Raw genomic sequence first — 23,109 nt, 5'->3', positions numbered from 1 at the left:
AAGATAGGCACCGGCAAGGTTCCGTCCCTTTAGTCGCAAGAGCAGGTCCATGTGTGCGAGCCTTCAGACGAAGCTTCCGATTTCGATTGATTCCTCCAGACAAGGTTTCCGGATGTGCGAGCCTTCTGAATGGCAGAAGGCGGTGTTTGTCTCCCAAGTCACACGCATGCGTGCCGATCACGAGCTTGGTCCCGCGAGTCGCAGTGGCTTCCTCCCGCGAGTCGGATAGGTGGCTTCATCCAGCGAGTCGCATGTGTCCGGCGATCGGATCGGGCTTCCGATCGGCTTCGTCTTCCGCATGGACAGTTTCGAATGGGTACGACACTTCTGCTCCTTCGTCTCCTTCGTGGATGTTCGTCAAGGCTCCTTCGACGATAGTTCTGACGGAGTCGAGGCTTCCGTCTGCGACAGCAACTGTCGGAATCGGCACTTCCGTTTGGCAGAATTGGCGGCCTCTTACAGCGTTAGAAGGTTGGATCGTTCAACAATGAAGGCCTCCCGATCGGCTCTGATACCATGTTACAATTCATAGAATTTGAGAAGGGTAAAAATACCTTCTTCTTATTATACAAAATTATCCCACTTTATAAATCTATACAATATGTCTTAATAAAGAAATAAATAGCTTCTAATTGATACATAATTGTCTCAATATAATCCTTCCTAATTCAGCTACCCAAATATAGAAGGATATTGGCGTGATCCAAGTGAGCCTCCCAAGGATTCTCATCCTGGCCGTGGGATCAAATGCCAAGGGATGACTGAGATTTTGACAGTAATAAAAAATGTCAAAAGCTTATAATTCACCCATGCCTAAATTATGACCAAGATAATGCATGAAACTAGATGCTAATGAGCTTGATGAAATATTTTGATAAATTCATTATAGCAATTCTAAAGTGAATAAAAAGAATTTTAAACTTCATAAAATGTCAGCCTTCTGATGACCCGATTAAGAGAATAAATGTATTAGATCCAGCCTACTTTAAGAAAGGTAGAGGTGGACCTAAAAAATTTTGTTAGAAAGTATTAGAAATGACCTTTTTTTTATTAGATTTAAATGAGAATTTAACTCTTAATAGGATACTAAAGAAAAAGGATTTATACAGCTGAACCCAGATAGTGAGATAAAGGCTTGATGTTGTTTTTATTGTATGATATGTCTTATGAGAATAATTTATGCATCTTACATATCAAGTTTCTTAAATTTATTTATGTGTTGGTACTATATGGAATAAAATGAAAAGGCTTCGGATTTTCTGATCTTCCTTTTAATAAATTCTTGAACTAATATTTCAACTTTTGAATGCTTTTTTAGCTAATAATGAGTTCTTATTAGTTGAATATAAAAATTAATGCAATCTAAAAGTTTACATATTGTGTTCCTAAATGAATATGTATAAAATGTTGACAAAAGAACAAACAATCTGAATTTATGTATGATAATGATGTCGTTTGAAAAAGGTGTTTGGTGTGTATTAGTTCAATCACATTGAGCCATGTAAAGAAAAGAAATCATTAGTTCAATCACAATTGTAAGCCTAAAATATTGCCCCTAGCCACCAAAGAAAGCATGGGACTGTACAAATCAGAAATGATATTGTTTCCACCACATGCATGCATATTATATAGATACAATACGTGAATTTTCCAAGAAAAAAATTCGGTACCTTATCTTCAACTAGTTCAGCAATTTTCTCCACTAGTGCAGCTTTGTTTGTCTGGTAAGGGATCTGCAATAAAGTTGCAAAGCTTTAGATAAGAGAAACTGCAGTCCTCAAAAACAGGGGAAAAAAATGAAAATATGTTCAACCCAATGAGACAACAAAGCAAAAAATAAAAATTTCCTAAATATAGGATCGACTTGACCTCTTTAATGATAATTGCTATGCGTTTTGTCTTCTCATCTAGGGACTCAACTTCTGTCTTCCCTCTAATTATTATACGTCCCCGACCACTTCTATAGGCTTCCAAAATTCTTGAAGTACAAGAAAAAAAGTAATCCAAGTCTTAAATAAAGATTAAAAATCATAGCATAAAACAGAAGGGAAATTAGACATACCCGATATTCCCCATGATCAGCCCTCCTGTTGGGAAGTCTGGCCCAGGCATGTATTCCAGCAGTTCTTGAAGCTTTTGACAAAAGATAATGATCAGTTACAACTTACAAGTAAATTAGCATAGCCATGCAAAGAAGGAACTTTTAGACACCACAAAATAAGTCTTAGGCAGGCCTTGGAGATTATGCTAGTCTTCATGTCATAGAGGAATACAAAAAAAAAACATACAAGAATGCAAAGAAATTGTTGCCTTCCTTGCAATCTACTTTAACTGATACGTCAAAAAGCTATCTGAATAAATTCATTTAAAAGATGAACGACATGCTTACCGAAGCATCAGGATTATGAATCAACATTGTGAGAGCATCCACAAGCTCACAAAGATTATGCGGTGGAATATTTGTTGCCATGCCAACCTACGATTACAGTAATACAAACAAAGAATGTCTTTATTTATAATAATAATGTTTTTAGTATTGAACATTATCGAAAAAGAAATTGTTTTATTATGTGCATCATAAGTTATTTACAATTATTTTAAAACCTTATAAAGGCTTAATATAATAAATAAGATATATCATATAATATTATACATAAAATTATTATAATAATAAGTCAATATGTATTATGTAGATAATTAAAAATATATACAATTCATAATTATATAAGTAGAGATGTTAATTGCCAGGTTAGTTATACATTAAAAGCAAAAAATATACCCGTTAGAACAGTATATAAGTTGGATTTTCACTTTGACATTAGTGAATTGGCCTTGGCCGACCAAGCCAAAAATTGGACAAAACAGAGTAGATCTACCCAGCCCGACCCAAAATGGCATATCCCAACCCAATCAACCTAACACGCAAGTGGGATATCAATATGAACAAATAAAGATGTGAAACCGCAAATCTTATATCAATAAAACACACCGCAATTCCAGAAGAACCATTCAGCAATAAAGTAGGAACACGGGCTGGCAAAAGAGATGGCTCCTTTTGTGAATTGTCAAAATTTGGAACAAAGTCAACCTGAAAAAGTTACTATTGATCAATTAAGAGTATATGGATTATGACTAAACAGAGAGAAAATAAGCATACAGATCCAAGAAAAGGAAATAAATAGTAAGTATATGAAGGTCTACAGTATTCTGTTCTAAATCCATCAAAAGCATGGCTTCTGTGAGTGCCTGCAAGCAAAAAATGAGATTATAATTTTAGCGTACAAACGTAATTGAATGCAAATTCAAAGAAATAACGATTAAAGAAACAGCACTAAAATGAAAGAAATGAGGTCAGCATTATATGCACAATGCACATTTTTTGCTAAATCAATTTTCACATCATTGGTCAAACAAAGGATCTAAACATCAATGCCAGTAAAAAAGTTCAATGATCCTTGCTATCTCATAGTGTTTATGTTACAATCAGTTGTACACATCTTGAAAGCAGAAAATACACTTTTTTTTTAATTGCTCATTTGTGTAACATCTTGCTTCTCCGTGGATTAAACATGAACCCAACCAAGCGTCTAAAAAAAAAGCTTGTCTCTGATAAACAGCCCAAAAGACTGATGGGAAACACTTGTATATCTCAAGTAATTCCTATCAATCTTTGAAAAACAACAAAAATTCTCCACAAAAACCCACACAAAACAAGAAAAACAGTAGATAATTTGTATTATTTGATGAAATGGAAACAGAAAATACCAAGATACAATTGATCCTCTATTCGAGAGGAGGACCTATCTCTTCCAAATCTCTAGATGCCGCTAGAGCCCAAAAACCTAAGAGATCTAAAATTTCAGTCAAATTCAAGATGCCCCAACTCTAGGAAAACATACTATTTAATGCATACAATCCAAAAGGAAATTTCTAAACAGCCCCTACATTTAAATTTCCCTCCTAACTCCCTCAAAATCCTTCCTAAACAGCTCCGTTGGATTGGGTGTTTTGGTCGTATAGTAGAGGCGGAACTCTTCCGCCTATCTCCATGAGCCAGTCCTGTATGGATTGGCTAAACCGGTCCTGTATGGACTGGCTGGACCGATCCAATGGACTGGTCTAACAATACCCCCCTCCCAAAGACCCACCTTGTCTGCAAGGTGGAAAGATGATACCCTCCTCTATTCCCTCTTCATCACAAATGGTAAGAACTTGTAGAGTTCGGACCTTATATATGTGCCCTGGAGTATACCTCTCATCACATCTAAAATAGATCTCCTTCGTCCTTTTCTCCTGTAATTCTATTTCTGTGATCTTCTTGAAGTTATCCCCAGGTTTTCCACTAACAGTCTTCTCCTTCGGGGTCTCCCAAAGGGTGCCTAGTGTCAGGTCCTTCGATGCCAAAAAGATGGTGGTTATCCTATGTGTGGCTCCTAAGTTGTTGTCTTTCATCCCTTTCTCCAAGTGCCTCTAATCCTCCACCAACTGAGCTAGTTCCATTGCCTCTACAAAGTCACGAGGCCTCATCACTCTAACTGCCGCCTGGATCTTTGGTTTTAATCCCTTCATGAGATTCCCCTCTAGTACGGTCTCAAAAAGACGGTTCAATTGCCTAGCCACGTACTCGAACCTCTGCCTATGCTCTATTACTGAATCATCTTGTGTCAAAGCAAAGAACTGCTTGTAGAAGTCTCCTCCCCTGTCAGTTTGAAATCATTCTAACAGGCAATCCTTGAACTCCCTCCAACTCCGCATGGGTCGTCGCATGTCCCTCCACTGGTACTAAGCAAAAACCTTCCCTTCCAAACAAAGGCCAACTGTTGTCAGTCTTTCCTCTTCCGTCAACCTATTGACAATAAAGTACCTTTCTACCCTAAAGATACACCCGTGTGCATCCTCTCCCTCAAAAATAGGCATATTCAATTTCCTCACTCTTAGATCTCCTCCGTCAACACTGCTTCCTCCAAAATTTCTCATTCCCCAAGGGGATGGTTCCCTCCAATTGCGCCAATCATCCCTCCTCTACTCGCACCCAAACCTTTCATCACAATTCCACATTCTCCCTTCAAATTCAGCACCCCTTCGATCATATTCAACCCCTCTCCTTTCAAATTCAACACCGCACCACTCATGCCCAACCCTCTCATGCCTCTCCACATACTCTCTACCCAACTCCTCCCTAGGAATAGGCTCTATGAGAGGTATCCTCTCTTATCTCTTTTGAGTCTCCAAGTCTTGATCTTTCCATTGCCTTATTAGATTAGAATTTCCCCCGCTTCCTGGGTTGTCGGAAGGCAGAAGCTTCCCTCGCCTCTGACAATGTCATTTTGAATTGGATCTCGAGCAAACTTCTTCAACATCTCCCCCATGCAAGAAAAATTTTCATTCATTTTCTCATGGATGGCTGAAATTTGATTTTTGACATCTAAAAGTTGAGTGTACATATCTGAAATTTTAGTTTTCAATTGTTTAATCTCCCCTTCTAACACTTCTACCTTTCATTATGCCATGGGAACCTGGATTTAGGCTCCAATAGCAATGAAAAACAAGTTTGGCACGAAATATGGCCTCCATTCAGCAAAAACAACAAGATCGGATACAGGCCACAGCAAAATTCAGCGAAGGAGACTTCTATTTCAGCCCAGGAAATTGCTCTGATACCAATTTGATAGGAAACACTTGTAGATCTCAAGTAATTCCTATCAATCTTTAGAAAACAATAAAATTTCCTAAGACGCCGTTAGATCCCAAAAACCTAAGAGATCTCAAATTTCATCCAAATTTAAGATGCCCTAACCCTAGGAAAACAAACTATTTAATGCATACAATCCAAAAGGAAATCTCTAAACAGTCCCTACATTCAAATTTCCCTCCTAACTCTCTTAAAAATGGGTGTTTCGGTCGGTGCATACAGGAGAGTGAAGACCAATACCGAGTTATACCGAGCAATACAAAAAAATACCGAGTTTTTCCTAGGTATTTTTTTTTGTTTTGCTCGGTATAGCTCGGTATAACTCGGTATTGGGTCTTCACGTGATGGTATTCCTCGTTATTGTTTGGTATTGCTCGGTATTTGCTCGGTATTTCTCATTTTTTGATGCGATTTGACCTCCGACCGGAAGTTCCTCTACGTCCGGTCGGAGGACGTAATAATTGTTCGGTATAGAAAGGGCTTCAAGAAAATTTCTTGCCTTTACTTGGAAGGGCACGAAAGCGACAAGAATCAAAAGCACCAAAGGTGCGCACAAACAGTCATAAAATATGGTTCAAAGTTCTTCAATTTGCCAAGAAAAACTTAATCTCCATCATTAGATTATCACAAGATGAATATCAGATGGCTACACACATGCCTAAGAAAATCTATGGTCAATGAACCACCTTTCTTAACTTCTCGTTACACCATAGGCAGGCAAACAGGAAACAAATTAGCTGTGATTGAAGTAGTTTCCAGAAATTTGTTGGATTTTTTTCACCCTATGTTGTTTTGATGAATATAAACATTATAAATAGAATATTCTAATTACTTCTCTTCAAGTGTATTTTAGACAGATTTATCGTAAAAAAACAGAACTGAACCCAACCGTATGAAATGCAGATGCATCTCAAGTAAACAATACAAAAAAAATGTTGATGTATAAAAACTTTGAATATCTACCTGTGCCATTCTGACTAGGGATTCATACACAGCAGTATCTCCATGGGGATGAAATTTACCCAAAACCTAAAAGCGGGCAACAAACTATAAGTAGCAGCAAGTGAAGAAGAAGAACTTCTAACAAAACTGAAATAAAAATGATTGATTCCAAGGGTCATGGAGAAAATATTAATTGAATAGAAAAACTACACTTGCGCAGAATGAATAGGAAAAAAGATCATGCTTTTACCTCTCCAACTACTCTAGCACATTTCCTGAAAGGCTTGCGAGATGAAAGGCCTAACTCATGCATTGCATACCTACAATATATTCAGAGTAAAAGAGAGTAAAAGTGGAAATTACATAAAACAAGAAAACTAAAGGTAAGGTGCGTAAGTTGAAACAATAAATACGAGTCACTTTAAGTGCAATAACATTAATCACAATGAAATTAAGAAATATCACTACAAGCAGTAGTGGAAATTCTATAGTGGTAAGCATGGTCCATTCTTTTGATGCTACTCAGTAATGGGTGGAAAATGATAATCCATATATAAATATCTTCAAATCTAACAAATAGTAAAGAAACCACGTTTAAACCAGATAGCTGGCAGTTTGTTGATCAATAATCTGGACGAGAATTCATGCCTTTGGGTATCAAATTTGCCATAAATCCAATCCAGCTTGAAAAGGTGAAAATCCAGTAAGATTTAGCGAATAAAATAGCCAAAGATGAAGAATATTCTTTTAATATCAAAATAATTAAGATAATATTCTTTTAATATCAAAAAAATTAAAATAATATTCTTTTATGAGAATGTTGAAATCCACAACTTACTTCTTATTTGGATGATTATATCTTAATCGCAGTGATATTACGCAATGCCATTATGATCCACAAGTATTCTAGTAATGTATTATCATCCAAATTGATTGATCTAGGAGGCACTCATAAATTTAGACAATAAAATAAATTTCTGCTATTTTTTAGAAGCTTCCAAAAGGATCCATCACAAAGCCCAAATCTCTACAAAAAATGCCAAAGCATGAAGTCACAATTAGTAAAGATGGAGAACTAAACGCAAATCTATCAATTCAAAATCCCATTATAAGGGTGTGAAAAAGAGTGGAGATATTCAAGGCTAAATTAAATGAAATGTTTCAAACTCCACACGAAAGTAAAGAAAACAAATTCAGCAAAGTCCCTAAATGATTGTGTATCCACCAAAGAAGGGGATAAAGAAAGCTAAAAGAGAATTTTTTAAGAATATTCTCGAGATATTTTCCTTTAAACATATAAATAAATTTGATAAGCATTCAAATAACGAATTTTCTTATCAAATCATTTAACTTGCATGATTAGATAAGTTGTTTTGTTGGATGGCTAAAACGGGTTTTTAATTTACTTATCATTTTTGCTATAAATAGCTATTTCTATTTATTATTTGGAACCAAGCAATGAAGTGAATTAGATTTCCTTCAATTCATCTAGCATCTCCTCTCCCCTCTATACCCACATGAATCCCATATTGAAGCAGCGTGCGTCCAGAGCAGGAAAAATAGCAACCTTATTATTTCAATTACCGATTGGTTCCATCCAAGGATGTATTTAAGACTGATGGTGGTGTTGGTTTTGTGCATTTGAGTTAAAACAGTAAATTCATTCACAATTTTATGCAAACCCCTAAATAGATCAAAGGTGGATAGCAAACCTACAAAAAAAGAGAATGTATCTAAGGCAATTATAATCTTACCTCTAAGAAAATTCCTTATGTAAGCTAGCTTCTATGTTTCATCCAACAACTCACTCAAATCATTTAGGTCAACCGCACTATAATATTTCTTTGGTTATAAGCCAACTTTAAATTAAAATAATTTAAACTCAGCATAAAAAACTGTTGTTTTATGATCACATTCTGTTACGGAATCAACCAAACCGGCCCAGGAGGGGCTGGTCCAGTTCTACAAGAGGCGGGCTAAGCCGCCTCCTTGATTTGTTTCCGCCCAACTTGTGGGCCCGCCTTGAGGCGGCAATAGGAGAGAGGGGAAGGAATTTTGAAATTAGTTTATATTAGGGAAGTGGATTTAATTAATTAAAAGATTTGATATCTTTTGTATGATTTAAATAATATCTTATATTATGAAGTTTTTAAGGAGGTGGAGTTTTAAGGAGGTGGAGAGGGCTATTTAAAGGGGATGAAGGAGCTAAGGTAGGTATGCTTGATTATTGTTCTCTTGGAGTCTCTTGGGTGTCTTGGGCTCTAGACTTGGTGTCTAGAGATTGGGAGAGAACGTCCTCCTCTCGAATAGAGGATCAATTTTATCTTGTTTTATGTTTGCTTTGTTTTATCTTATATAATCAAATCTATTGTTTTGAGTTGATTTCAATAGTATTATTGTGTTCTTTCTCGCTGTTTTACCAATTCATTGTTAGGGTTGCTTGCAAACTCAAGTATTTTCAATAGGATTACTTGCGAACCCAAGTATTTCCTATCAAATTGGTATCAGAGCAAGTCTTGGGACCGGTGGAGGGCTGTTTTCGGCAAATTCCAGCAACAATTTCTTGCCCAGAAAAGGAGGAAGTTGCTGTTTTTTTACTCTAAAATCCAGATTTTGTGAATCTACAAACTCCGGATTGTCATGGCGGGCAAGAAAGTTGATGCTTTGGAGGAGAGACTCGAAGGAGAAATGAATAACATCAAAGAAACCGTGGAGGAAAGAATTTCTTCCATGGAGGGGCAGGTGGCCGATATCAGGGATATGATGAAAAGAATGCTGGAGCTTCAAGCACAAACGGCGGCATCCGAAGCAAAGGGCCCATAAGCAAAGAACACCAATTCTGAAATCCGTAAGGAGGAAGAAGAGGTGGAAATCGTGGAAGGGGAAAAAAGAAGACCCTATGTGGAGCCTTTCCATAGGGAGGGAAGAGGAGATCGACATGGGGAAAGGTATGGCTATGTGGGAGCGGAGCAAAGAGGGGCTAAGGGGTTTTACAGCCGTCAGGGTGCTGATTTTGAAGGGAGAAGAAGGGATATCGAAGGGGGATTGGGTTATGGCAGAGCATGGGAGGATCGGCATATGGATGGATCTACAAAGTAGAGAGGTACTTCGCCGTCAACAGTTTGACAGAGGAAGAGAAATTATCAGCCGCAGAATTATGTCTAGAAGGGAAGGCACTCTCTTGGTACCAATGGAGAGATCAGAGGAGGCCCATCCGGAACTTGGGAGAATTTAAGGACTGCTTGATCGAACGCTTCCAAACTGATCGAGGAGGAGACTTCTAATGAGCAGTTCTTTGCTTTGGTGCATGAGGGATCAGTAGCAGACTATCGGGAGAGATTCGAGCACTTGGCCAAGAGAGTAGAGCGTTTGTCTAATAACTGGAGGGGAACTTCATGAAAGGCCTGAAGGCAGAGATCAGAGCGGCTGTGAAGGCCCTGATGCCACGGGACTTGGGGGAGGCCATGAAGCTTGCATAGCTAGTGGAAAATCAGAAAAACCTAGAAAATGGAGCGAGGAGCAACAACTCAGGAGGCACTTACAGGTGGACAACCACTCACCTAGCACCCAAGGGGCCGATCGCAGGAGGGATTAGAGAAGCTCCGAAGGAGAAGACAGTGGGAGAAAGGAGTGGAGGAAATTTCAAGAGGCTGACAGAAAAAGAGATGCATGAGAAGAGAGCCAAGGGGTTGTGCTTCATGTGCAATGAAAAGTATACGTCAGGGTATCGGTGCAAGGACCGAACTCTTCAGGTTCTCACCGTCTGTGATGACGAGAAAACCGAGGAGAGAGGTAAGGAGGAGACAGAGGAGGAGATGGAGGAGAATCTGCATTTGGATCTGGCCGAGGTCTCCCTGAACTCAGTGGTAGAATTCACTACAAATCATACCATGAAAGTGAAGGGGGAGATAGAGGACAGGAATGTGGTGGTGCTAATTGACTGTGGGGCCACTCTTAATTTCATTTCCACTCAGGTTGTCGACCAACTGGGAGTGAAATTGATAGACCGGTTGTTACGGGGTGATGATGAGCACAGGGAAGGTGGAAAAAGGCAATTCCAAGAGGTGTTTCAACCACCTGAGGGATTGCCACCACAGAGGGAGCAGGAGCACGCCATCATTCTGAGAAAGGGGGTGTCACCCATCAGCATATGGTCTTATCACTACCCTCAGTTTCATAAAGATGAAATTGAAAATTTGATTAGAGAGATGCAGGAGGCAAACATCATCAGGCCAAGCGTTAGTCCTTTCTCTAGTCTAGTGCTATTGATGAAGAAAAAAGACATCAGCTGGCAATTCTGTGTGGACTACAGAGCACTCAACAAGAAAATTGTATCTGATAAGTTTCCTATTCCCGTTATTGATGAGCTATTGGACGAATTGAATGGAACGGTGATCTTCAGCAAGATAGATTTGAAATTAGGATACCATCAGATCCGGATGAAGGAGGATGTCCCTAAAACTGCTTTTTGAACTCATGAGAGACACTATGAGTTCCTGGTAATGTCTTTTGGCCTCACCAATGCTCCAGTCATTTTCCAGGCACTTATGAATAAGGTTTTCAAATCTTATCTACGACGTTTTGTATTGGTATTCTTCGACGACATCTAGTCTACAGCAGGATGGAAGAAGAACACGGGGAGCATCTAAAAAAGGTGTTAGAAGTACTGCAGAAGCACCAGTTGAGGGCCAACTTGAAGAAGTGCTGCTTTGCACAGGCTAGTGTAGAGTACTTGAGCCATGTTGTATCAAAAGGAGTGGCAGCAGATCAGTCTAAAATTGAGGCTATGTTAAAGTGGCCCGTACCCAAAAATATGAGGGAGCTGATGGGATTTCTAGGACTGACATAGTACTACATAAGGTTTGTCAAGGGATATAGCACCATAGCATGGCCACTCACTGAGCAGTTGAAGAATGACGGGTTGGGGGGAGGCGAACACATCAACATTCAAGAGCTTGAAGAAGGCTATGACTACAGTGTCAGTCCTAGCCTTGCCAGTTTCACTCAGATCTTCATAGTGGAGACAGATGGGTCGGATACGGGCTGGGTGTAGTACTTATGCAGAGTCGTAGGCCCATTGCTTATTTCAGCCAGGAGTTGACTGCTCGAGCCAGGCTGAAGTCAGTTTATGAGAGAGAGTTAATGGTCATTGTATTGGCTATCCAGAAGTGGCGACCCTACCTACTTGGGAGGCATTTCATTGTCAGGACTGATCAGCGGAGCTTGAAATACCTGCTAGAATAGCAGATGGTGACAGAGGAGCATTAGAGGTGGCTATCCAAATTGTTGGGGTACGATTTTGAGATTCAGTATAGACCAGAAGTGGAGAATAAGGCGGTGGATGCATTGTCAAGATGTATGGGGGGGCTGCAGACGATGTCACTCTCTATTCCTTTGATGTTTGATTGGGAGGCCATAAGAGAAGAAAGTGTTAGGGATGAGGATTTCGGGAAGATCAGGGAAGACTTACTGAAAGAAGGAGATAACCACCCAGGGTACTCATTGGACGGGACAGACTGCTTTATCATGGGAGGTTTGTGATGCCTCGAACCTCGATCCACATCCCAAACTTACTCCTGGAGTTTCATGGAAGTGCTGTTGGGGGCATGGTTTAAAATTGCACAATATGAGGCTCGCCTTTGCGCAATTCCAGTAAAAAACCCCTTGATGCTTACGCCTCGAGTTTTTTATTATGAGGCTTGCGCCTCAACTTGGTTGAGGCCCGCCTCGCCTCACTGGCATAAAGCTTACGCCTCACGCTATATATATTAAAACGTACATAAATCTTGAAGTAAATGCCTGACATTGAACTCTATATGAGAGGAAGAAAGGGAGAGAGCAGTTCATCATAATGATAATTCAAATGAAGAACCCCTTAGTGATGACAGTGCTGATGACTTATGAGTTCTTATGTGATATGTCATTGCTATTTATTTTAGGAAATTGGAATTATATGTTAATGAAAAGAATATTGGGATTTGGAAAAGATAGAATTTTGAGTTGAACTATATTTCATGTTGTCTTATTATTGGGATATTTTGATTTCACTTCATATTTTATGTTTTTTATGTTATTATTCACTCATTAGTATATAAAAAATTTATCATTTTATGTTTATGCAATCTTTTGATTTTGAGGCTTACGCCTCAAAACGCCTTGAGGCTTACACCTCGCCTCACGAATGAAAAATGTCTCAATACCCGAATACGCAATTTTAAACATTGGTTGGGGGGCCATTCAGGCGTGCAGAAGACATACAGGAGGCTAGCTTTGGAACTGTATCGGAAGGGGATGCATAAAGATGTAGAGGAGATGGTAGCCAGATGTGAGATCTGTCAAAGGAACAAATACATGGCTATGCCACCACGAGGACTACTACAGCCATTGGCGCTACCGGGACGAGTATGGGAGGCGATATCAATGGACTTCATTGATTGGTTGCCCCGTTCAGAAGTATTCACTGTGATTTTAGTGGTGGTGGACAGGTTGAGCAAGTATACACATTTCATTCCCCTCCGGCACCCCTACACCACAGTGACAGTGGCTTCAACTTTCATCAGATAAGTGGTCAGGCTACATGGAGTATTAGAGGCAATAGTATCAGATAGAGATAAGGTGTTCCTCAGTCATTTCTGGAGGGAGTTGTTCAGGTTACAGGGGACTGTTCTGAAGAGGAGCACAACTTACCACCCACAGACGGATGGCCAAACGGAGGTAGTCAACAGGGGCTTGGAGACTTACATGAGATGCTTTGTGTCGGAAACACCCAAGCTATGGGCTAAGTGTATCATGGGCTGAGTACTGGTACAACACCTCTTTTCATTCTGCTTCTCAGATGACCCCATTCAAGGTGTTGAACGGAAGGGATCCTCCCCACTTGGTGCACTTTGGGAGTAGTAGTACTCAAGTTTCTTCAGTAGAGGAGTACTTGGAGGAGAGGGATAGAGTGCTAGAAGACTCGAAGAGACATCTGTTGAGGGCTCAACAGATTATGAAGAAACAGGCTGACAGGCATAGAAAGGACATCCAGTTTGAAGTGGGGGAGAGAGTGTTCTTGAAGCTTCGATTGTATAGACAGAAGACAGTCGCCAATAGAAGGAATGAGAAGCTTACTCCAAGGTATCTTGGGACTTATGAAGTGCTGGAGAAGATCAGAGCAGTAGCATATCGACTAAAGCTACCATCAACGGCGACTATACATCCGGTCTTTCATGTATCGCAGTTGAGAAAAGTCATTGGTGACTATACTACCAATTCCGAGTTACCGGTGACACTTATTAAGGATTTCGAGGTGGCATTGGAACCCTTAGAGCTGATGGGGGTTCGCCAGAAAGAAGATGGAACTAAGGAAGTGTTGATCCAGTGGAAGAACCTTCCATACTACGAGGGCACGTGGGAACCATACGAGAGGATGAAACATCAGTTTCCCAGCTTTCACCTTGAGGACAATGTTGTTCTTTGGGAGCGTGGTAATGTTACAGAACCAACCAAACCGGCCCAGGAGGGGTCGGTCCAGTTCTACAAGAGGCGGGCTAAGCCGCCTCCTTGATGTGTTTACACCCAACTTGTAGGCCCCCCTTGAGGCGGCAATAGGAGAGAGGGGAAGTAATTTTGAAATTAGTTTATATTAGGGAAGTGGATTTAATTAATTAAAAGATTTGATATCTTTTGTATTAATTAAATAATATCTTATATTATGAAGTTTTTAAGGAGGTGGAGAGGGCTATTTAAAGGGGATGAAGAGGCTAAGGTAGGTATGCTTGATTATTGTTCTCTTGGAGTCTCTTGGGTGTCTTGGGCTCTAGACTTGGTGTCTAGAGATTGGGAGAGAATGATCCTCCTCTCGAATAGAAGATCAATTGTATCTTGTTTTATGTTTGCTTTGTTTTATCTTATATAATCAAATCTATTGTTTTGAGTTGATTTCATTCGTATTCTTGTGTTCTTTCTCGCTGTTTTACCAATTCATTGTTAGGGTTACTTGCGAACCCAAGTATTTTCTATCACATTCATTGAGGAGGCTAACCCTTGGTCTACCTTGGTGAATTCCAAACCAGAATTTGGTACATCAACAACAACAACATCAAGCATTTATCCTATTACATGGGGTTGGCAACATAAATATGTTTTTCTCCATTGTGTCCTGTTAAGAGTCAAATTATCATTTAAATCTAATAAATAAATATCATTTCTAATAATTTCTAACCAAGTCCTTTTTGGTCTACCTCTACCTTTCATAACATAAGTCAAATCTAATACATCTACTCTCCTAACCAGTCATAGAAAGGCCGTCGTGTTATATGACCAAACCATAAGGCAACTCTCTCTAATCTTATCATCCACTGGACCTACTCCAACCTTTTCACGTATATGCTCGTTTTATATCATGTATCTAAGAGTAAAGCCACTCATCCACCTGAGCATCCTCATATCTGTAACACTTAATATTATGCTTCTCTTTTAATAGTCAACATTCTGCACCATAAAGCATTGCAAATCTCACCACCATTTTATAGAATTTTCCCCTAAGTTTGAGGGGGACTTTTCTATCACACAACAAGCCCGATGCATTCCCTCTCTTCAAACATCCAACTTGAATTCTACTAATAATATATCAATCAATTGCACCATCACTATGAACAATAGATCCAGGATATTTAAAGCATGTACTCTTATTAATGACTTGATTGCTCAAAGTCATAATCCCCGCACTAGATCTATTACTACTAAAATTACATTTCATATATTTGGTTTTAGATCTACTTAAACGAAAACTTTTAGACTCTAACGTTGACCTCCGTAATTCAAGTTTACCTTTAACTCCCTCTCTAGTCTTATCAACAAGAAGAATATGATCAGCAAAAACCATAATTTGGCATTAAAGCATAAATCCCAGCTTACAAGAATTATGATAAACCCTTAAAATGATTAAAACATATAACTCCAAAACCAAATCCTACTAAGGCTAAAGCATAACCAGCCATATAAAGTGGCTATTTCTGCCACAAATGGAATAGCCTATAAACTTGAAATATTAGAAAGGTACATGGCCGATGTTTTATAAAGAAGATACCCCTCTAAACTTCAACTTCTCATAATCAGAAGGCAACTTCGCAATAAAGCACCCATGATTTCGAAGGAAGGTGAAGATACTTGAGGGGCAGCATATAAAGATGAGGATGATCATGTACAAACAAAAAATAACAACCTCCATTTAATTTTGATGCAAAGTTGGAGCTAACTTCTTACGACATTACAATGAACCTAGATTGAGTAGATAGTTGGATAAGCACTCGAACTTTACTTCTCTTTATGCAAATAAAATAGTGCACATAAAATCTCTTTTTTCCACCTAAAAATGTCCTTACATGCTCTCATGTAATGAAACATCAAGTTCAAAAATTATACATGATAAAATTGTCACGGTTTCCATAAAAAGGCCTTATCAGGTCTCAATTCTATCAATCTGTGAGAAAAAAAAAAGCAATGAATTTGATGGCAATAACAATGATAAAATTGCGAGTAATTTGTGCAAGACTACACTACAGAATTCCAAAGGCAAGTCTTTGCTTTAGGAATTTCATATAAGTGAGGTTCGTTTTCTTGAAACATGTGGCTGTCTACATGATGGACTCCGACAAGAGTTAAAACTCATCCCAATTAACAGTATAGCTGAGGTCAATTCAAAGGCCATTGCAATTGAAAAAAGAGATGAGTTAATTTTGGATCTAAAAAACAAAAAAACTTAAATTACAAAATGAGAGAAAGAAACCAAAGGTTGATCAAAAGAAAGATAATCGACTATATTATTCCCATTGCAAAGGCACATAACAATCATAATTGTTGGAAGCTCTACTTGAACTACATACTGAGAGAGATGTAAGAATATAAATAATAATAATAATTTAAATAATAATAACAATCGCTATTGGAGAAAAAAAACATTTAAATTGAGGAGATAGAAAAGCCCAAACCCAAAGATTGTTTAACAATCTAGAACCAAGGATATAGAGCAAATCAAAGAGAAGCCCTCCCAATAGAATGTGTATGTCAAGCAGTCTATGAAGACGACAATTTATTACACAATGACCATTTCTCGTTCAAATAGCAAAATAAATGCAATCACAGAAGCTTTGGTGCAAAAGCATGGACTAATGACCAACCCTCATCCAAAAGCCTACTTCATGGGTTTGATCAAAAAAGGAGAAGAGTGACAAGTTACCAAAATGCTCATAAATGAAGTCTCTTATAAAGTAATGCCACTATACGTATATCACATAATTCTATGGATCTCTTACTTGCAGAAAAAGAACATCCTCTATAATAAAAGGTTGCAAAAATTATAGACGTGTGAAAGATGACAAAGAATTTATCATTAAAAATTATTCTCCGCCTTCTTCTATGAAATCTGTATATGTAAAGGGTTATATAATCATCCATCCCATCAATGTTAGGAATACAGTAAGGACCCAAAGGCTAACAAGTTCTTTCAAAGCTATACAAAACCATCCAAAATGAAGAAAATTTTGTCAACCAGAAAAGCTTAAGGGAAAAAACTACTTTATCACAGGAGTAGCCCTGAACAAGAAAGATCCTAATAATAATTTTTTCACCAAACTAACTAATTCAAGAAGCGCTCATAAATTTATACAACAATATCAATTTCTTGTACTTTCTAGAAGCTTACAAAAGGTTCAATTATAAATCCCAAACAAAAAAGGAAAATAAGGCATGGAGTAGCAAAAAAGAAAACAAAAAAGTAAAATTGTCTTATCAAAAAGATAGGATAAGAGGAGTTGCCAATCATAAAAATATTTTACAACAACAAGAAGAATAAGCCCTTTTTTCCGCTAAGTGGGGTCGGCTACATGAATCATTTTTCTCCATTGTGTAATGAAAATATTTTGAATTCAAGAAAATTTCTATCCTCCAAACAAAAGAAGAGGAGATAGAAAAGGAAAGGGGAGTCCACTAAGGAACATAAAGGAAAATCAAGTTGATCATCCACAATTCACTCCTTAAAATTTCTCTCTTCTAACTGCACTATCAAAAGAAGTGATCGGGTCTTTAGTTTTGCTAATCATTTTGGATATAAATATGTCAATGTCTTTACTAATTAAAATAAATCACTTAATTGAATTAGATTTTCATCAACTCATATTTTCCGTCCTCTCCTTAGTCCTTTATAGCAAATGGAGTACATTATTCCTCATTGTTTCAGCATGATAGTGTGCACCAAAATAGGAAAAACACAAGCATGCAGCTTCAAACATTGATTGGTTCCATCCAAAAATTTTAAGACCTGTAGCTTCTATGGTTCTCTGTATTAGCATCAAATAATGAAACCGTTAAATATTCTATGCTATAATTTTGCAATAATTTTAGCAGATCAAAGGTGGATAGCAAACATAGAAGAAGAAGGTCGCTGAGGCTTTTACGATCAATAATCCTAACACTCTAAGGGTTGTTTTGTTGCAGGCCTTAGGAGTGTAAAGTAACAATAATGCAGGGTTTTTAATTTTTTTATATTTGGTTTGAAATAAAATTCAAACCATTTGTGCAAGGGAACTGGAATAACCTAGAATGCCTATTTTTGACAAACTTAAAATTCACCCAAATTGAACAAATTCCAAATGCAGGAAAAACTCAAAGCCCACAACCTTACATTTCCCACTGCAACCACTTCCTATTTCCACCGCCAGCCATTGCCCACTATTGTTTGTTGTATTTCAATGCATTTGAAATGTATCATAATAAACACAAAAAAAAAACATTTCAAATCATTGGATTTGCATTCAACAAAACAACTTATTCATTTCTAAATGCATATATTCCAATTGCTCTACAAATGCATAAATTTTAAAAGCATCAAAGAAACCAATCCCAGATAAAATATCTTATGTAAGATAGGTTCTAAGTTTAATCAAACACCTCACTCAAAGTCATTTTGACCAACGAGATTATAAGTTTAATTTGATTTTGAACCATATTTTGAGTAAGAGTATCCAAACTCTACCTAAGAGTATTGTGATCCCATCCATTTAGGAGGCTAGACCCATAGTCTATCTTGGTGGATTCTTCCATTACCTAAATATCTGTTTCCACTTTAATAAAAAAAATTAACAAACTAAAAACCATAGTAACTATATTACAGGTTTACTTAGGAAGGAAGAATATTTCATAAATCATAATCAAGATTCAGAGAGTATATAACCCCATCGTGAGCGAGCCTAATGAGCTTAGTAAGATTCCTGGTCTCATAGGATATAAAGCATCCATAATACTTGACATTAAAGACTGAGAATATGGATTACAGCTTATATTCTAGCGAACCTCCAAGACTATTCCAAAAATCAAAGAAAAAAAAAAGAAGAAGAAACTAAGAGAGCTCATATATCGCAAGATAACTAAGCCTATTGAGAAAACAGGTAACTGAGTGCCTGCTTGAAAAAAAAAAGAGAATAATCAAAATATATTGCGCATGCTGCATCTTGCTACAGAAAACGTTCACAAGGCATCATCACAGTCCAGAGCATTGAGAAGATAGGAATAAGGAACAGCACGCACTTCTTTTTAACTGTCCAGCCCAATTCCACAAGCATGGCATGAGTGTCATATTTCATTATTAGTTAAATTCATGAATTAATTTTATAATCCAGGAATTAAATTTTATGACAACTAGTTCTTACAGAAACTCTGTAAGAAACGGTTAGACCCGTTGGATTGCATGCGGTAGTTGCAAATGGATTTGTACAACTCACTTCGCTTACTTTGGATCGTGTGGCATCCAATTCAACAATGCAAAAGGATTCCGAACTGGTTAGCACAAACATAAATGGACAAAATAGTAAGTAGGGCGAAGCTAGTCAATAGACATTTCAGCTTCCTACTCTGAATTAGCAAAATCTCACAATTCATAAAAACCGGGCTGCTAACATTACAAGTATTGTATTAATATCTGCCAAACTTGATCTTTCTTCTTGAACTAAAGTTCAAACCTCTTCCTCTAAGACATTTAAAAAAATTTATTTCATTTAACCGTATTTCCTGCATTTAATTCGCTTCTGAACAATACATATGGAGGAAATTGTTGTTCACGTGACTCAAATTGGGAGGGCTAATCCCTCTCCTATACAAAAAAAAATACTAACACTATTAAAAACAAACGGAGCGTCCAACTCACAGTATCCTGCGGTGCACCGGCTTGAGCCCATCCCGCACGTCCGGGAGGGCACGGCCGAGAAGCACCGACATCGCATACGCCATGTAGGCCTCCTTTGCTTCCTTATGGAGCTCCGTTGCGACGATTTTCCCATCCCAAACGCCACGCCCGCTACTATCCTTAACCAACAGTGTTCCGTTGCCCCCTTCATCTTCCACTTTGCCCTCCTTAGTCTCTTCTTTATCCCTCCGCCTCGCTTTAAGCACGGGTATTCGCCTGGGCAGCCCAGTCGAGAGGAAGCGGAGCTCCGAGAAGCCGCAACAGGGGCAATGCCCGGAGGCGGAGAAGATTGGCCGGAAGCGCGCGAGTGAAGATGACGTAAGGCGGAGCATGGAGGAGAGGGCCATTACCGAGGAAGCGGGTATAAACCACTAGGCTTCTCCTCCCACGCGCAGCATCCAGCGCTTAGTTCGCAATTTGCTAGGCAACCAAACAAAATTCTTCTCCCAAAGGCTCTTACTCGTAAGTACGAAGCGACTGAGATGAAAGGGCAAGGGGTTTAGGGTTTTGAGGGGTTTGTTTTTTTATGGCGTCTGCGCGCCAAGTTTTGCTGGTATATAATATTCCTACTGTAACTATGGAGCTGGATAATTCTTTTTTTTTTATATAACATTTAAGATAATTAAGGTAAATTCATGTATAAATTATATTGTAAGACTTAGAATTTGTTTGGGACGGCTTTTTTACTGCTTCTTGAAGCAATTTTTTAGTACAAAAAATTTAACTTTTATATTAAAAAGCTGCTTCAAGAAGCAAGAAAAAAGCTGTCTCAAACAAAACCTTAGTCTCTGAGATTTCTTACTTAATAGTCAAAATTTTCAATCAACAAATTAAAATGAGTTCCATGTTATAGATCAATTAATATTACATAGTAATTAAATAAAATTTGAAAAGAATCTAAAGTTAGATTGTTCATAGTCAAAATTTTAAAATCAGATATTTTTATTTAACTTTTTTACTAATAAAATAATTTCTAAAAATAGAACACATAGATGGGATATAAGTTAAAAAATATATAAAAAAATAGATGGGATATAAGTAAGTAGAATTTGATGAGTTAAATTGTTGGCTAAGAAAGGGCAAAAACTCTATGTTTATGCTCACCTCATTAACTCATTGAGCTCAACATAAATCGTCTATTTATAAATTATATATAAAGTATAGAATATATATTTTGTTATATTATGATATTCAAATTATCATCGAGCCAAACACAATTAAACAAGTTCATATTCATGATTGACTTATCAAATAAATGCGAAAGTTTTAAATAAGATTTTATTTATTATTTTAATGGGTACGGGCTTGTACCTTAAAATTTTTGAAGTTAAACTAAGATTTTGTTTAGGACAACTTTTTGCCAATATTTTTTCCCTACTTTCAAGAATTTTTTATACTAAAAAATCGCTTTTTTAAAGAAAATTCATAGTCCATGGCAAGTGATATAAGTACAACTCAGACTCTGCAAAAAATTAATGGTGGCCAGGCAAGTCTTAAAAGCAAGACATTTTATCTTCGAGTCTTCGTCTTCTAGTCTTCGGATCATCTTCCTTCAAATCGTCTTCCTCTGAATCGTCTCCTTTAGGGTTTGTATTGTTCGTCATCCAGAAGAATATCCAAATGAATAAGAAATTATATGTGAATGACATTTTTTTCTCTTTGGATACCTAGTGTTTGAAATGTCCTACTTTTGAAGACTTTCATAACTCGATATTATTATAAATTACAAATTACGTTACATCAAAAATAGAAAAAAAAATTACTCTCATCTATAGTTATCCTAATAGAAAAATTATAAGCAGTTATAACATCCCAAACAGTTTATATATAAACAGAAAAGTAAACACACTTGGCTGGAGCACCTATAGCAATCATTTAAACCATTATTATTTATTATTTTAGCCTTCTTTATTTTAGCATTACATGAGCGTGGTCATCTGCATAAGATTGTGTTAGTATAAATCGTCCCTAATCTAAGAATAGATCTAACACACAATCGACCACATCACACATAAAGTATGTACAGTAATGAAAAAAACACACATTAAATTAAATTAATCAGCACACGTGCCACATGCAAGAGCATCACAACACAGAAAATGGAAAAGGCATAATCACCTGCCTAACCTAGAGTTAGAAGTGGTGCCATAGAAAATAATTATATGTGTGTGTAATAAACTTGTGATTATGCCTTTTCCTATGTTGAGTGCTTAGTTTAAGTTGCCTTGTATTTTGATTTGTTGAAGGTCAAAAGGGGAAGTTTAGTTAAGGTTTGAGCATTAATGAATTGGAGTCCATTTTAGTTAATTAAGTTTCTTGGTCCATTTTATTGCTTAGGATATTATTCGTTAAAATTTAAGTTGCATTAACAGGTTTTAGAAGGTATGGGGTCATCCTACCTACTAGATTAAGAGGGTCCGAAAGGTCACTTTTAGAAATAGATAAGGTTCTGAGGTTCCAGCATTTTTTAAAAATATTAGACCTTATGATGAGTAATTATATTATTAGTTTACTAGATTTGGAGTTTGCTAAGCAAAGTTATGAATTTTAGAAATTTCAATCCCTAGTTAATGAACTACGGTTGACCAGAGAGTTGACTTTTTAATTTAGGTTGATTTTTGAAAACCTAGTATTTTTTTATAAATATTAGATCTTAATTTAAGTTGAATGCCCTTTAGTTTGCTCAATTCAACATTTTCTAGAATTAGTTATGAATTTTCAAAGTTTGAGTAATTAATGAATTATTAAAATTGTTTAATAAAGTGGTATTTTAGGGGTTTTGATCCAAATCAGTTCCGAACTGCTTGGAATCACCCCCAAAGGACGGAAATGACCTAAATAGATGTTTTGGAGAAAATTTGGAATTTTAAATAATTATTTAATTTAATAAAAGGGTGATTTTAATCAAAATTAAATTAAAGTCTAATTAAAGGGCTTTTAATTTTTTGATATTAAGTATTAAAATTTGAAGAGTTTGATATATTATGGATAATTTTTGGAGTTAATTTAAAGTTATTAGAATTTTTTGAAGTTATTGTGGCTTAATTACAAGTTAAATAATGGTTTGTTAATTAAGGTATTTAAAGACTCCTAAAAAATTCTGTGAGGTTTCGGATATCACTATATTTAATTTTTTAATGTTTAATATCAATCGTGGATCTACCCTAGCATTATACTACATAGCTTAAACTAATAAAAGGGGAAAAGGGCACAATCTATGATTTTATTAAGAAAAGAGGAAAGATCTCTTGTC

General features: G+C 37.2%; 1 protein-coding gene across 1 annotated transcript in view; it reads right to left on the bottom strand.

The window, feature by feature from the left end:
• LOC110112466 (DNA gyrase subunit A, chloroplastic/mitochondrial) overlaps positions 1-20,385 on the bottom strand; it is a 111,757-nt gene extending 91,372 nt beyond the window's left edge. The window contains exons 1-11 of the mRNA XM_028694993.1: positions 19,818-20,385; positions 6,885-6,954; positions 6,618-6,721; positions 4,504-4,699; positions 4,228-4,392; positions 3,202-3,246; positions 2,990-3,088; positions 2,390-2,476; positions 2,063-2,133; positions 1,870-1,978; positions 1,671-1,733 (exon numbers count right to left, since the gene is read on the bottom strand). Of these exons, the coding sequence (XP_028550826.1) occupies positions 1,671-1,733; positions 1,870-1,978; positions 2,063-2,133; positions 2,390-2,476; positions 2,990-3,088; positions 3,202-3,246; positions 4,228-4,392; positions 4,504-4,699; positions 6,618-6,721; positions 6,885-6,954; positions 19,818-20,203 (1,395 nt within the window). The 5' untranslated portion in view covers positions 20,204-20,385. The remainder of the gene's footprint in view (positions 1-1,670; positions 1,734-1,869; positions 1,979-2,062; positions 2,134-2,389; positions 2,477-2,989; positions 3,089-3,201; positions 3,247-4,227; positions 4,393-4,503; positions 4,700-6,617; positions 6,722-6,884; positions 6,955-19,817) is intronic.
• Between the last annotated feature and the right edge of the window lie 2,724 nt (positions 20,386-23,109).

This window comes from Dendrobium catenatum, unplaced genomic scaffold (assembly GCF_001605985.2).
Source record: "Dendrobium catenatum unplaced genomic scaffold, ASM160598v2 fragScaff_scaffold_621, whole genome shotgun sequence".
In the NCBI taxonomy this organism is placed as follows: Eukaryota; Viridiplantae; Streptophyta; class Magnoliopsida; order Asparagales; family Orchidaceae; genus Dendrobium; species Dendrobium catenatum.
The sequence above is the reverse complement of the archived record's forward strand: the minus strand, read 5'-3'. Positions and strand labels throughout refer to the sequence as shown.